General features: G+C 35.2%; 1 protein-coding gene across 5 annotated transcripts in view; it reads right to left on the minus strand.

Annotated features, from left to right (window-relative positions):
• Positions 1-16,605, minus strand: part of ARHGAP21 (Rho GTPase activating protein 21) — an 83,996-nt gene that overhangs the window by 56,182 nt on the left and 11,209 nt on the right. For 3 of the 5 annotated variants that reach the window (XR_005558463.1, XM_039357685.1, XM_039357681.1), the window contains exon 1: positions 1,263-1,393. The exons of the other annotated variants lie outside the window; for them this stretch is intronic. Coding sequence is in view for 2 of the 3 variants with exons in the window: in XM_039357685.1 (XP_039213619.1) it covers positions 1,263-1,346 (84 nt within the window). In the remaining variant the exon portion in view is untranslated. Of the gene's footprint in view, positions 1-1,262; positions 1,394-16,605 lie in introns of those variants that run through there. 5 annotated transcript variants of the gene reach the window in all.

Below are 16,605 nucleotides of genomic sequence, written 5' to 3' on the forward strand. Positions count from 1 at the left end.
TGGACAGTGATCTTTGCCATTATACGAAAAAGAATACCCTCCCGCTCTTTCTACAATGGAAGCAGCAATGTTTTCAAAAAAAAGGACAGAATGATTAAACACACACACACACACACACACACACACACACACACACACACACACGCACACACAAATCCAAGAGATGTCTAAGTAAAACAGGCCTAATACCTTTTTATGGCTTTGCACTGAGACTTCTTAAGTATAACCAATTGTTAATATTAATTAACTCAAGCTTCATGAGGCAACAATTAGCAAATAAATGATGATTAGAAAATAAATACTTATCATACTGTCTGGAGCTGTAAGTTGGTTATAAAACCAAAACCTTGTACAACATTCCTAGCAGAACATGGACAACGTTCTAGCCAGTAACTTAAGCTACACTTTAATGCAGCCCATCAGCTCTGCTGAATTCAGCTTAGATTGCTTGTCTTCCATCTATTCTCATACTTTTCATGTGGGGTAGGCAAAAATGCAGAGAGTACCAGCCTTCAGCCCTTAACATTCGTCTTTTCAGTGCTTATGCATACATCAACACACAATCTGTTCCTTCCTTAAAGTTCAGTTCTCCATTTTAAAATTCAAAATTATTTCTAAAAATGTATCATTTGCTCTGAAGCAAAAACAAAGTTAACTTTAGTAACATCAGACTTCAGAGTTTTAGAATAAGAACAACTGCTGTTACAGAAATCCAAACTATACTAACTCAACTACTGACCTTCCTTGTATCAGCAGCTTATCTTGTTTATTTTAACTTATCTTATGTTTCTTATTTAATTGTATAAATTATAAATAAGTTATATAATATTTATTTCTTTCCAATGCAATGACAAATTCTTATAATATATATTTGTGGTAATCTGGACATTAAGTAAATGAACTGACATTGGTAACTTTCCCTAAAATATAATAACAATTAGAATTTCAAACTTTGCATGCATTGTAAATTTGCCTCTCCGTAATATCTCTTATTCTTGAACTGAGCTACCTTTTCCAAAAACTGCAATCTATCTTTAGGAAAAGAGTTCTGAATAACCAATTTAATAGTTAAAAATAAATCAGCTAAGGCAGAAAGCACACTAAACACCCAGCTCACAATCAATTACTAAAGATTATGGCATACTGTAAAGAATTGGAGATGACGTGCAGAAAAAGAAAGGGGGAAAAGAGTTTAATTTCCTCCTTTTGCAGCATAATGCTATTTTTCCTGCTTTATAAACTACTAAATATAATGAACAAACCTGACCACTCCAAGAGCAATAGAGATTACATATCAAATTCCAGTTGTGGTTGATCATGCAGTCTAAAATCCTGAACTGGGCCATGACTGCCTATAGCGCAGGCTGCATCTCTCCTCTGACTCAGCTTTTGCCTGTGTAGTACTCAGATCTGCAAGCTATGCAGTGAAGAGATTCAGGAAAGAGGTCTTTCCCTCCCCCCCCCCCCGCCCTGCTGCCAAATCAGCAATATAGCAAACTGCAGAGGGCATTTAAAATGCAAAATGGTAGTGTCATATTCTACACTGACAGAAAAGAGAGAAGGGGGAATCCCTGAATATTTTGATATCAAAAACTCCAGTGTAGCTGAGATCTCTCTATCTTCTTTGCAATTAAATGTATTAGAACTACATATAAATTAAGGCTGCAATTCTATACAAAACATCCTGCTACTAATAGAAAAGAATATCTGTAGTGTAGCTCAGGGTTGAACTGAAGAGTCTTCTCTGAGCTTGGTTATTTGCTTGCAGATGTTTCATTATCTGGTTGTACTGAGGGTGGGGCTTGCTTAGTTTATATACAGTAACTTGGTCTACTTGTGTTGATGGGAATGGTTTTCTCCTTGGCAGTTCCTTGCTTATTATTATTTTCTATTTAATAGTCTGGTATTAATCTCTTCTTATCTGGGTGTTGGTACCTTGAGGATGTGTTTCTGGTTTTTGTTTCATTCTTAGCTTATTTATTGTCTGATTAGGTTGGTGTTCTTGGATGTGCTGTGCTAATCTTCTGCTTGGTTGTTTCTGAGATTTTTTTGATGTATGGCAGTGTTATATTTCAGAGCTTATGTTGGCTGTGCTGAAGTGGACTGAATAATTAGGCACTTTTTGATAAAGTTGTGTGAGTATCTATTTTGTCCGAAGATGTTATACAAGTGATCTATTTCCTTTTTATGGTGTTCTGGGTTGCTGCAATTTGTGCTCATCTGAATAATGGTCTTACACAGCTCCCCTTTGGTAATGGAGCAATTGGATAGTGTAAATTGCTTTTTTGATAGACCTCTGTTTTAACTTGCCATCATTGACAGACTGAGCTTCCTTTACTTGCTCCAGTTCCTGCCAATCTAGCAGTTCAAAAGCATATACATGCAAGTAGATAAATAGTTACCATTTTGGTGGGAAGGTAACAACATTCGATCCACCTCTGGTTTATTGTCATGCTGGTCACATGATCAGAGAATTGTCTTTGGAAAAAAAATATCTTTGATTGAAGAATACAGGTAGTCCTCGACTTACAACCACAAATGAGCCCAAAATTTCTGTTGCCAAGCAAAACAATTATTAAGTGAATTTAGTCCCATTTTATGCCCTTTCTTGCCACAATTGTTAAGTGAATCACTGCAATTGTTAAGTTAGTAACATGGATATTAAGTGAATCTGGCTTCCCCATTGACTTTGCTTATCAGAAGGTCGTAAAAGGTGATCACATGACCCCAGGACACAGCAACTGTCATAAATATGAATCAGTTGTTAAGTGGCTGAATTTTGATCATGTGACCATGGGAATGCTGCAATGGAAAAGGATCATAAGTCACTTTTTTTCAATTGTAACTTTCAACAATCGCTAAATGAACTGTTGTAAGTTGAGGACTATCTGTTTAATGTTTGTAAAAAGATCAGAAAAAAAGCTCAGCATAGAGCCACTTTTGTATAGCCTATACTGGCCTCTACATTTTATAGAGACATACTTTTTGTGATCTCCCAGAATACCCCAAAGTGGGCAGGAGTAAACATCTTTTACATGCATTTGTGGAGTTTTAGGGATAAAACAAGTGCCTAAACTTGGCTGGTACTAAAGGAATTCATTTCAATCATAAATCTCCCAAAACACCTCTAAAAATTGTTTCTGGTTGCATTCATTTTTGGAATATGGCCTTTGATATGCCACATAAAAAGGCAATGGAATTTGTACACTCAAAGAAACTACATTGGAAATAAAACAGTAGCTTTCTGGTTTCAGTGTTAGTTTCTACAAATTCTTGCAATAGGACTGCTTTGCTTTGGCAATTATGTTTCCGCAAGTGAACCATAGGTACTTCTACTTTTATGAAGAGCATTTATTTTGACACTGACAGTTGTCAGCATCAAGCAATATTGAGAGATAATTGTTAGAGAATTTTAATTTCTCTGTTGGTGAAAAAATAAATCAGAAGCTCTCACAGTTGACTGCATTTAGCTGATTCAAAATAACTTCTTTGTATTTATATAAAAATATTTACAATACCATACATTCTTCTTTACAGCAACATAGCTCAATTGAAGACTTCTTACAAAGAGATACAGAGACAAACCTGAGACTGGAAATCCAGCTCCTAACTCAATACCTTTTGCACAGACTCAGTAGCACTTTCTTCACATTGGCTGACTGAGTTACCACATGACTCTTCCTGCTCATGAATATTCCAACAATAATGATATCTATAACAGTCTGTTTTTGCCTGTTTAAATTTAACTTCACTTCCAATATGACAAGAGCTTTCAAAGAGAAGCTTTCCTAAATTACATTCCTATTTAAAGTTCTTTATGCAGTAGTAATACCACAGATAGCTGGAAGCAAATGATAAAGCTGGGCTTGATTTTTGAAAATGATGCAGCAGGATGGTATCACTGAAAAAGTTGCTTATGGTTTAATACTGATTAAATCCTTTTAATTTTGAGAGAAAATAAGAGAAGAATAGATGGAGACACAATACAATCTTGCATTTCAGCAAAAGTGAAGACTAGAAAGGGTGGAATTATTCTTCCATTGTTTTGTACACAAAAAATACACCCCTAAACAGGACAATGGAAATATTAAAATTATTGGAAAGTTTCATTTTTCTCCCATTTTTCCTTTTATTTTTCAACTACTATAAGCAATGCAATCAAGTCAAGAATGTACATGTGACAAATACTGCTGCATACTACCTATAAAACACTGATATCTGTACTCTCAAGAGGAACAGTTTAAGGCTCTTTCATTAATAAGTGTAGTTTTTGCAGTCCTTAAGACTCCCAGGAATGATAGCCATCCTCCTTGAGCAAGATCAAAAAGTCACTGCCTCCTTTAAAATGCCTAGGCTATGTTTGCATTCTCTACCTGAATTGTTATCAACAAAGGTTGACAACAATTTTACTATTTTGGTATTTATCTTTTCAACCCAGAGAAAACAATCTTGAACACATCTGAATATCACAGATCTCATCTGCTACAGGAAAAAAAATTACTAGTGTTTCCAACTTCAGTTAAAAAAAAAAAAGAAGTACAGGTACTGGTGAAACAGGTTATCCCCTCTTAATGAAAGTCAAGAGTTCAGCAGAGAAAGCCATGGATTTGGATATAGGTTTAATAATACCAAGAGAAGAACCATTTTTTAAATAATAGCAGGGTACATAAAGGCAAAACCATATCCAAAAGGGTCTCTTAAGCAGTCCTCACTTAATTACCACAATTGGGCTTTGAATTTTGGTCATAGGTTGTTGCTATCATATGACTGGACTGGATTTTATGATTGTTTTTACAACAATCATAAAATGAGTTACATAGTCATTAAGCAAATCATGTAGTTGTTAAGCAAATCCATCCTCTGCTCCCCCCCCATGGGTAAAAAAATGCTGGAAACCAGAAAATAAATTTGTAAATCATGATTATATGATCATGGGACATTAAAAGTGGTTGTAAATGTGAGCTGGTTGCCAAACACCCGAAATGCAATTAAGTCATAACTTCAAGGATGGGTTGTAAGTAACGTTTTTGAGTCTGTTGTAATTTTGTACAATTGTAAAACAACCAATTGTTAAGCAAGGATTTCCTGAGAAATTTTAGAAGACAAGGAGACTGCTAATAAAAAACTAATGAGCATTTTAGTCTAAGACTCTGGAAGAAAACTCAAAATGCAAATTTCTCATTTTCTGTGCAATTAGTTTTTCCCCCAAACAAACTGTTCTCCAGAATAATATGCCACTGTATTTATCTGTGGGACAAATGTTGTGCCAAAATTCCCAAAGCTATTTTTAGAGCTATATTATACTTGTATCTATATAATAATTTAGGATATATTGCCAGACTTGCCCCTCCTCTGACTAAGGACATTTAGAATAGATATAACATCCAGTAATGTTCTATCACATTGATAGCGGTTCAGAGAAGAGTAGAAATATCACTGAGTTATTCTCCAATAAGCAGCATTTTGCACTAAGATTACTTAAAACAGATGCTTGCTTCAGCTATATTTCCCATTTCCTATTTAATATAATTATAACACATGAGATGAATAAGCTGAATATATTATACACATAATTTCAGAGAGTACACTTGAACCACAAGTGGGCACTAAACTAACAAGAACTGCGTACAATTAGAATGGGTGGTGGTGGTTAAGAAAATAAGGTATGCTCAAGAATTGCAGCACTGGTGTAGTCCAGCACATCTACTAATTACCAAGCTACCATCAACAAACTAGAACCATTCAAAGATCAGTTCCAACTTCAATATATTTTGGCAAAGTTAAATCTATACAATGCAGTATATATAGTTGAAGACTAAAAGTATCAAAAGAAAATTCCTTCTAAAAATTTTCTACACATATTTAAGCATCTATAAGTTGGATTACTGACTGGCTGCAATCAAGAGGCAAAAGCAAATAATAATAATAAAAAAACCAAACAATTCAGGGATAGTGGGACCTCTATCTTTTCTGCTGAAAAATCTCTTTTCCAGAATCTTCTTTCTTTTGAAGATCATTTGGCAACAGTCAATATATGAATTATAATTATGGCAATATAACAATATGTTGAGAAGATTATTTTACTATCCCACAAAATTGTTTTGCCCTCACTGCTTTTGAATTTCACAGTTGCTGTTGTGATGAGCAATGTTATTTTCTGGATATTAAGAAGACTTGCATAATAAGTCTAAAGCGTTAGGATACTGAATCTGGATTTTTGTGTGAGCAAAAATGAAGAACTGAAGCAACTGAAGAGGGAAAATAAAATTTTCTGACACAAAAATTAGCCTTCTAGCAATCTCAAAGGTACTTTTTCAAAAGGCAACTGTTTACTCCTTGAGAAAGGAAAAGATGTTTCTTCTCACCCAAGAAGCTTTCTTGGATTCTTCTTTCTTGAATGAGAAGCGAAACATTTTCTTCTTCTACTTCCTCAAAGGAAAAAAGTCCAGTTGCCTTTTGAAAAAGCACTTTTGAGACAACTATGACTGAATGATTGAGAATCTCCACAGACATTCAGCCTTCTAGCAGTTAACCACAGAGAAGAGGAATGGGACAACTTGCTACAGCCAACTCACCATGGCCAACTTGCTGCGGGACAATTCACCACAGCCAACTTGCCATGGGACAACTCACTTCAGAACAATTTAAGAATTCTATTTAATTATTTAAAATAAATAAAAAAATATTTTATTTTTGGCCGTTCACATTTCATTCTGTTCCTCCTTTTGCATCCTTTCTTTAATGATTCTATTCCACCATTTCTTTGTTATTCGTGTAACTTTTGTCCCGCAACAAGTTGTCCTGTGGCAAGTTGGCTATGGCAAGTTGTCCCACAGCAAGTTAGCCATGGTGAATTGCCATAGACCTTTCAAGATGCCCATGGTAACTTTTCCCATTTTATAATATTATGAACAGCCTTTTGTGACCCAAGAGCCACACTTGACTGCTGACAATAGAGCCACAATTCCAAAATTTCATGGACTCAAGATAAACACCTTTGATTTAATTTAAATACAGTGAATATGATCATTTCATTGTATTTAATAATTTGCCCCTTCTGCCTCATAGTAAAATTACAGTTTGGCAATAACTTTTGTAAGATTTCTATAGTTAAACCTAAAGCTTACTGATTGTAATGCAGCTCTTGGTCTTAGGTTGCACACCCATTTTATAATCACATTATCTTTTCTCATATGATTTAATAATACTGTTTATTAAAACAAACAAATAAGGTACTTCTATGCCACAGCTAGCTTTCCTAAGAAATTAAAGAGTCAAAGACTAAATCATACCTATTGAAAATATTATTTCATTACCACTTATGTTTAAAACAGGAACTCATTAAAACAGCAGGCAACACCCCTCAAAATCCATTTTCATTACTTATTAGAAAAAGATTATCATTTTTACATTTGGCTTCAAAATGTGCACAGAATTATATTATCTTTACAAGATCTTTATCAAACTACTGCAAAAACGACCAAGGAGTAAACATTATCAGATTGTAACTATACACTCAGTCAAAAAACCTAGAATGCTTTTGTTGATTAATCACATTTCCAAATGTTAATATAAATATGTCCTCCCAAAATAAATGTGTATGTTCTAAAAATGTTGCACTGATGTACATTTACTTAGGAATAAGTCCCACTGAACTCAGGAGGACTTGATTCTGAGTAAACATTGTAGAGACTTGGGTTGAAAGTTTTAAATTTGCCAAGATCCACTTAAAATATGCAGTCCAGGAAATATAATCAGCTCCACAGGGGCACATCACTCTTTCAGCAAATCCAAGTGAGGAATGTACAGTGCAAAGTTAGTTTAGAAGTAGAGCCAGGACTCGTTTGATTGCAGGAGAACTCAGTGCAGAAAGAAACTATTTGAGTTATTGCACAATCATACCTTTAAACTAGAAGTATATTCTAACTAGTAATGGAAATACTTGTTTACCAAAAGCATCTTTCCTGTATGGTAATGATTCTAGTCTATATCCTATTTGCTGTATTCAATACAGCACATAGAGAACCTACCATATAACTTGCAAATGAAGTAGACATAAATGCAATAACTATTTCAAGAATCACCCAGCCAGCACAGGCGATTTGTAATTGAACTAGATTCCAAAGTGACATCTAATTTATTGCTCAGCAACCAGGCAAAAGAAATTAAAAACAAGACCTCTATTTTTAAGAAGTTAAAATAATGAAAGTGTGCAAGTTTCAAATCTTACACAGAACTGCAAGAATTCAGTAATAAGTATGCAAGATTTTACTATGGGCAAATTATTACCTAGCCTTCCTCCAGAAATGAATTAGAATTCACATAATATCAACCTTACTTGAACTGTGAAAAGTTCCTATTTTTTATACTGACTGCATTGGAGAAATACAACGGAAAAGGCTAAGTACAGAATATATCCAGGAGTTCTCAAATTAGGAAGTGGGGGAAGGAATCATGGTATATACCCCAAAGCTACAATTATCATCAGAATTCTCTTCTATTTGCCTGGACAAGAAAGAACTAAGTAAGGATGTTTTATAGTTGTTGAGACCAATTAGCAACTATTGATCCAAAATATAACAGAGGCTTGTCAAAAATAGATAAATCTAAGTTTTATAAGTTATACAAAAGCAAGCATACTTTTTCTTCTCCTTAAAAATGGCTTTAATTTATTTGCTATGAAAAGGAAATAAATATAAAATTTTATTTTATGAAATTATGAACGTTTATTGCATCTTTATTCTGACATATAAATTAAAATGTATCAAAAGTGGCATATTAATTTTTTGCTCAACTCTAAACCTAACACAATCATGATGAGTACTATCATTACAATTTATTTCTCATTTTAGGGGATCATGGCAGAACTCACAATACATATGTCAATAGATACTGGAAATCTGATTCCAAGAAAATCTCATTTGAAAGAAAGGTACAAAATAAAGAGGTCAAAAAGATTGATTTGTAAAAAGAAGAGCAAAAACTTGTACAAATATTTGTATAGTCTTTCACGTATGACCATTTATTCAGTGATTGTTCAAAGTTATAACTGGTGATTATAATCAGGTTTTTTTTTTTATAGAACGCCCAGAATGGAGTTCTGGCATCTTTTTTGGATGGAATCTTGTAGGGTAGGCAAGGCGGGTTGTATGACGTGTGTGAGTTCCGGCACCTTTTTTTTTTTTTAAACAAAAAAAGCACTGATTATAACCAATCCTTCTGTCCAATTCCAGCTGTCCCAGCACCCTGACAGTCAAGATCTGGGTATGGGCAATCAATTAACATGATTGGTTGTAGCACCCTGTGATCTGTCATTGCCATTTACAGCTTTCCAGAAAGTTAATAGGGAAGCTTGCAGAAAGGTCACAGGTCACTGGGGTGTCTCCCTCGCCTTCACACATTCCCCTGCCTTCTCTGCATTTGTGCTGGCCAATCACCCACATTCATGCATCCTCCTTGACTTTCACCACACCTCCCTCACACCCTTACTACTCTCTCAGACAAATACCTCTTGTGCACATCCTCACAACCTCCCTGATCCTCACACACTCTCCCACCTGGTAGCAGCCACTTACATGACTGCTGGTCTGGGATTTGCAGTTTCCTGCTGGCTTCCCCACTTACTTTGGTTGTCACCTAACAACCATGGCATTCAATTAAAGACTGCAATTGGGACTACAGAATTGCTGTCACTAAGCAATGTGGTTGTGCATTATGATTACATCTCTTAGTGATAGAAATTCCACCCCCAACTGCTGTCTTAAGTCAAGGACTACTTTTAAGGTTATGCTTTCATCAGAAAGCAAAACCAAATGGAAAGATTTCAGTAACGTGTAATATAGTATCTCTGCATAACTAAAGAAACTGGAGGTCTATAATGAGGCTCCTCAAAGACTACAAATCTGGGATTGTGGGGTTTCTAACCACATTTTGAAGTATAAACCATTATCCACAAGCTGTGACTCTCAATTCCCTGCCCCCTTCACTTTCTGGTAAAACATCCAACTATTTGACCACACGTTCTCATTAGCAGCTGCTGCTATGGGTGGCTTATAGTATATTTATAAAATGAACACAGTAAAAAGTGTTTGACTGCATACAACAATAGGGTTGAAAGGAATCTCAGTGATGTCTCATAGATGAGAAGCTAGTTTCTGTTTAAAGTGAAGGATCAGTGAAGCAGACTGGTCCTCCTGGCATCTATGCTGAACTTATTCCCTTATTGTTTTAATCCATTCTCTTCTCCTCTCTTCTGGGGGAAAAAAAGGCTGGACCCTCTTCTCTGTGTTCTCTGTCCTTCACATATTTGAAGACTGAGCTCAATATAACTGAAAACATTAACTATGAGCTCAATATAACTGAAAACTTTAACTATACCTTCTAGCCGCAGGCTTCCAAATCTCTTGACCTCATGGCAGCCATTTTCTTCCTGATCAATTTTAGAATATTATATTATTTCTTGTCAAATTTCATCTTTTTACTGTAAATATTTTCCTCTCTTCTCTGAAGTATTAGCCCACTACCTACCCATCTCCAGTGTTGTGTCATATACTAAATAATAATAATAATAATAATAATAATAATAATAATAATAATAAAAGCAATGGATAGGCAGACTAGAAAAATAATGACAATGAATCATACCCTTCATCCACGCAGTGACATTGATAGACTTTATCTACCAAGGCAAATAGGTGGGCGTGGAATGCTACAAGTACATCAGATGGTTGAAGAAGAAAAAATGGCTTTGGAAGAATATCTGAAGAACAATGATGAAGATGCACTGAAATTAGTATATCAGGAAGGCTTACTAACTACTGGAGAGACCAAACTGGCCTACAAGAAAGACCAAATGAAGAACAGAATAGAGGCATGGGAAGACAAAGCACTACATGGCCAATACATGAAAAAAATAGCTGGGAAAGCAGATAATAATAAAACCTGGCAATGGCTAAGAGCAGGAAAATTGAAGAAAGAGACCGAGGGACTAATTCTGGCTGCACAAGACCAAGCCTTAAGGACAAATGCATACAAAGTCAAAATTGAGAAGACAGCAACAGACAGTAAGTGCCGCCTATGCAAAGAAGCTGAAGAAACAGTGGACCACTTGGTAAGCTGTTGCAAGAAGATTGCACAAACTGATTACAAGCAGCGGCATGACAAAGTAGCAACAATGGTGCATTGGAAGATCTGCAAAAAATATCATTTGCCTGTAAGCAAAAACTGGTGGGATCATAAAATAGAGAAAGTCATAGAAAATGATAAAATTAAACTGCTCTGGAACTTCAGAATTCAAACAGACAAGCACCTGCAACATAACACCCCAGACTTAACAATTGTAGATAAGAAAGCCAAAAAATCTGGATAATGGACGTGGCAGTGCCTGGAGATAGCAGAATAGAAGAGAAAGAACTGGAGAAGATAACAAAATACAAAGACCTACAAATAGAAATAGAAAGACTGTGGCAAAAGCAAGCAAGGGTAGTACCAATAGTGATAGGCTCCTTGGGTGCAATCCCAAAACAACTGGAGCAACACTTGAACACCATTGGCATTGACAAATTTGCTATTAGTCAATTGCAAAAGGCGGCCTTACTAGGAACTGCTTCCATCCTGCGACGATATCTGTAATACCATCAAACATCCACATCTGCTATCCCAGGTCCTGGGTAAGGACTCGATAGGTAGACAAAATGCCAAATCCAGTCTGAACATCTGGCTGACTGTGCGATGATCCGTAATAATAATAATAATATCCCTCATCCGAGTAAATGGATGGCCACTTGGTCATGACCAAGATGATAACAAGTAAAAGAAGAGCCAGTTTGGTATAATGGTTAAATTAGCAATCCAGAAACTGGGACACCATGAGTATAAAAGCCAGTCGGGTGACTTTGGGCCCATCAGTCTCTCTCAGCCGAATCTATCTCACAGGGTTGTTGTGGTTGGGGGATAGAGGAGAAAGGAGTATTAAATGTGTTTACCACCTTGAATTATTTATAAAAATAATAGACAGGATAAAAATCTAATAAATAAATAAATAAAAAATTGAGAGCACCAAAACAGAGTCTTGCGGCACCCCATACAAAACTTTCCCCTAAACTGAAGCCATTAACAATCACTCTTTATGCACCATCACTCAGCCAGTTTTGAGTCTGTTAAATATCGTACAGACTAGCTGATATCCTTATTATTTTTATTAAGGAGACTAACCTGAGAGACTTTGCCGACATCCAGATCTATTATGTCTAATGTACTCTTCTGATCTATTTAAGTTACTAACATTATCAAAGGAGATTGACATTAGTCTGAGTAGACCAATCCATATAACTGAATTCTAGAAGCAATTTTGCTGTAAATTAACAAATATTACTAAAGGAATGAAGAATGAGATAAAAGTAACACGAAGGTGAGATATGCAGCTACGATGAAATGATAACCAGTGGTAAACCATAGACCATCTGCTGAAGAACAATTTAAAACATACTAAATTATCTAGGCCTTCCAAAGAATATATTCCATTCTGATTTTAAAAACTATAGAACTGAGGGAAAGATTCATTAAACTGAGAAATCCATCCTTCTTCCCAATACTTCTAAACATTCCAACAGGTCATTACATAGCAAATAAGTATCCAAAGTAATGTTTGGTGAATCTGATAGAGTTTAAAATAGTGAGCTGCTAGTTTTATGATCTAACAGATTAAAGTTCACTTCTTAAATAATTTAGCTTAATCAACCTGGAGCTGATGACAGTGATTCATCTCATTACTCTTATGTTAGAGGTGAAAGGGCCCCTTGCTGCTTGACACAGTCTGGGTGAGGTCCTGATAAACTGGGTGTGCCAACATTAACAAAAGAACCAGCATAGTCATTCATCCATAGAAATATGTAAGAATCTGAATAGATTATGGCATAGAATTTACAGGTATAACATCACCGACTTTTCCCAAAATGCTGACATACTTTGCAATATTGAAGATATGGTATTACTGAGGGTAAAGGTAAATTGTGTTTTGCTTGGATATGCAAAATCGTTGCGTTCTTCAAGAGAAATTATGGTCTCTGGGCAATATAGAGGGTAAAAATGTAAGCATTTATTTTTATACTCTAGTTTTGTTTGATCTAATTTAACTAGTATTGAGATGGCTTCCAAATGCAATATTTGATATTTTAAAAGCAACCCCATTTAGAGCTAGTACTTTACTTATTACAAGTAAAAATGGGCGTTGTTGCCATTTAACTAGACTATATGTATATATGTATTAGGCATAAAAGACAGCAGCACTTTTAACTGTTAATTTCATACATTGCTTATTTGTTTTTTATCCCGCTTTCATTATTTTTACAAATAATTCAAGGTGGTGGACATATCCAACATACCTTCCTCCTTCTATTTCTCCCACAACAACCCTGTGAGGTGGATCAGGCTGAGAGAGGCAGATTGACCCAAAGTTAACAGTTGCCAAAGTTCTTGTTCTGTACATCAACTAGTTGTACCATTATTTTATAATTAGACTAGGTTAAATTTTCAGTAGGTTTAAGTCCAGTATGTTCACTGAAACTCCATTAGCATAAAAACTAAAATATACTACTTAACGTTTAACCTACTTGATTTCTGAAATAATATGCTGTGTTCTGAACAAAATAAGCTTTGAATTAATAACCTAAATTATATACTTTTAAATGTCAATAATTCTTGAATTCAATATTCTTGAATAATACCTATAAAAGGGAAGACTGCCCATGTTTTATTCAAGGAGCTTCAGGACAATTAATTTATTTTTTATTATTTTACAACTGCTTTTATGTTGCTTTAACTGGCAAATCTAAGAAGCTTACAGAGTTAAAATTAAATAAATAAATAATTTAGCAAAATATAAATAATACCATAAATATCAATAAACCATATTTCAACAAATTATACAATCATATACAATAATGGGCATGAAACTTGCATACAGTCAACTGTATTTTTAATAGTGCTCTTTAAATTCTATCATTTTCGTAATCTTTTTATTACATTATAGAATATAAATAAGAGGCTTATATAGTAAGAGTAATAATTACAATGATATAGGTAGTTCTTGACTTTTTTGCAGCTATCCATTTCACCCCTAAGAGCTATGCCATTTGTAGCAGAGTAGTATTTGTTTAGGCACAGCTTTAGGAAAATTGCTAAGAGACAAACATTTTTTTGCCAAACAGATATTGAAAAATCTAATGTGGAAGCACAATTTTATTTCCAATGCCTCCATCACAGTAATTTGATGCATACAATAGTTATTTGATAATTGACTATAAGTCAATTAAAAGTCCAGTTGGAAAAAGTTAAAGGCTATATCTCACAGATATTTCAGGGAAGCATTGGTCAATATTATCCTAGTATTCAAGAATAAATTCTTTGGTTTAGACCAGGAGTTCCAGTCTAGTACCCTTAATATGTGTTGGCTTTATTTTTCATAGTGTGTGTGTGTGTGTGTGTGTGTGTGTGTGTGTGTGTGCGCGCGCGCGCGCGCAATGGCTCACTGGTTAAAGAAACTGAGCTTGTCAGCTGGAAAACTGACAGTCTGCCATTTAAGATCTGAGCACTGCACAACAGGATAAGCTCCCGTTACTTGCCTTAGCTGCTGCCCACCTAGCAATTTGAAAGCATGCATATGAAAGTAGATAAATAAATACCATTTTGGTTGGAAGATAATACCGTTCCATGCGCCTTTGGCATATAGCCATGCTGGCCACATTACCACTTAAAATGTCTTCGGACAATGCTGGCTCTTTGGCTGTAAATCGGAGATGAGCATCGTCCCCTAGAGTTGGACACAACTGGACAGAGGAAACCTTTACCTTTTCCATATTATCTACTTAACAGAACAATTATATTTGTACCTTTGGATTAAAAATACCTATTTATAATGCAATGCCTCTCCTATTTCTATAATAAAAAAATTATTAACACTTTAACCAAATATGCAGATAACTATTGCCTTCATTCACTAGCATTTTAAGATGCTAATAGACATAAATCATGATGCTCCATAATAAACTTCCACATTTACCTCCAACTGACGACAACATCATTATGAAAAGAGTAAATACAAAAAGGATCAGACTTTGGAAGAACAAAATATAGCCATATTTGTGAAAACATTAGTTAGCAATCATTAGTCATTAATTAGCAAACTTCAATGTATACATATAAAGAGCACTAACAGTTTGGTATAATGCTTAAGTTGGTGGCCTAAAAATCAGAAAGCTATAAATCAACAGAATGATTTTGAGTCAGTCAACCTACCACGCAGGGTTGCTATTGTGAAGAAAACAAAAGGAAGGAGTATTAGTTATACTGCTGCCTTGAGTTATACATAAAAAGTTGGGACAAAAGTATTTTACATATAAACAATTCATTAATATTGCAATAAAATTTAGATGCAAGTATATTCTATAAATAGCAAGTCTGATTTATCCTTAGCGAGGAGATTGTCAGTATTCATAATATAGTTGCTAGAGGTTGATCTAAACTGAATACCAATTCCATTTACTGTTTAGTATTCAAATTGAAGGGGCATGGTGGCCTAAGTGGTTAAGATGCTGGACATTGATTAGAAGGTCAGCAGTTCGAGACCCAAGCACCACATGATGCGGTGAGCTCCTGTTCTTGTCCCAGTTCCTGCCAACCTAGCAATTCAAAAGCATGTAAAAGCAAGTAGATAAATATGTACCACTTTGGTGGGAAATTAACAGCATTTTGTGCACTTCAGCATATAGTAATGCCGGCCACAGGACCATGAAAGTGCCTTGGCAATGCTGGCACCTTTGGCTAGAAAAGGGAGATGAGCATTCCTCCCCCCCCCCAAGTCACATATGACTGGACAGGAAACCTTTACCTTTTTATTATTATTATTCAACCTGAAAGCCAATTGTTAAGATTGGTGAAAGCCCTAAATCCTTGCCTCTTTGCAGAGGTGCTGTTTCAGTATCAATTAAGCATCATTAAGCCCCTTTAGGACAAGCTTCTTGACTTTCTTCACATTTAAAATTATATCTGCACCTTGAGTGAAACTCTCTAGAAAAAGAAATACCGTACTTCTAAAATATATCAAAGTGACGAGACACTGAAGGAAACTGAGAATAAAGCTTTTCAAAACACATGAAAGAACCTTTTGTTGAAATTGAGTAGCATTTTAATTTGTACACAATTACTAAATCATGTGCTCACAGTGGCCTATGCAAGAAACCACAAGTAATGTCAACATTGGGAGAGGGGCATCACTGTACAGATGGCACTATCACATATTTGTATCCCTATATCTGATGAAAGCACAAAAATTACAAAGTTTGTGTGATTATTTCATGTGTTTTTTTCATCTGCCTCCTAGGGCTCTCACTGTGAATACGCATGCATACTCAGAACAGAAAGTCTAAGCATCAGGAGCAGTTCAAAATGACAGATGGTTTGGCAACCTTTTTGAGTAAGTGCAAAAGTAAAAAAAAAACTATGCTACTGAGAAACTAAAAATAAAGGCTAATTAACCCAATATTGGCCCTTTAAAAACAAAATATTAAATTGTGATTTAACATAAGTTCTGCCTTTCTGTTTTGTGCA

This window comes from Crotalus tigris, unplaced genomic scaffold (genome assembly GCF_016545835.1).
Source record: "Crotalus tigris isolate CLP2741 ecotype Arizona unplaced genomic scaffold, ASM1654583v1 scf7180000018940.2059657, whole genome shotgun sequence".
NCBI classification, from domain to species: Eukaryota; Metazoa; Chordata; class Lepidosauria; order Squamata; family Viperidae; genus Crotalus; species Crotalus tigris.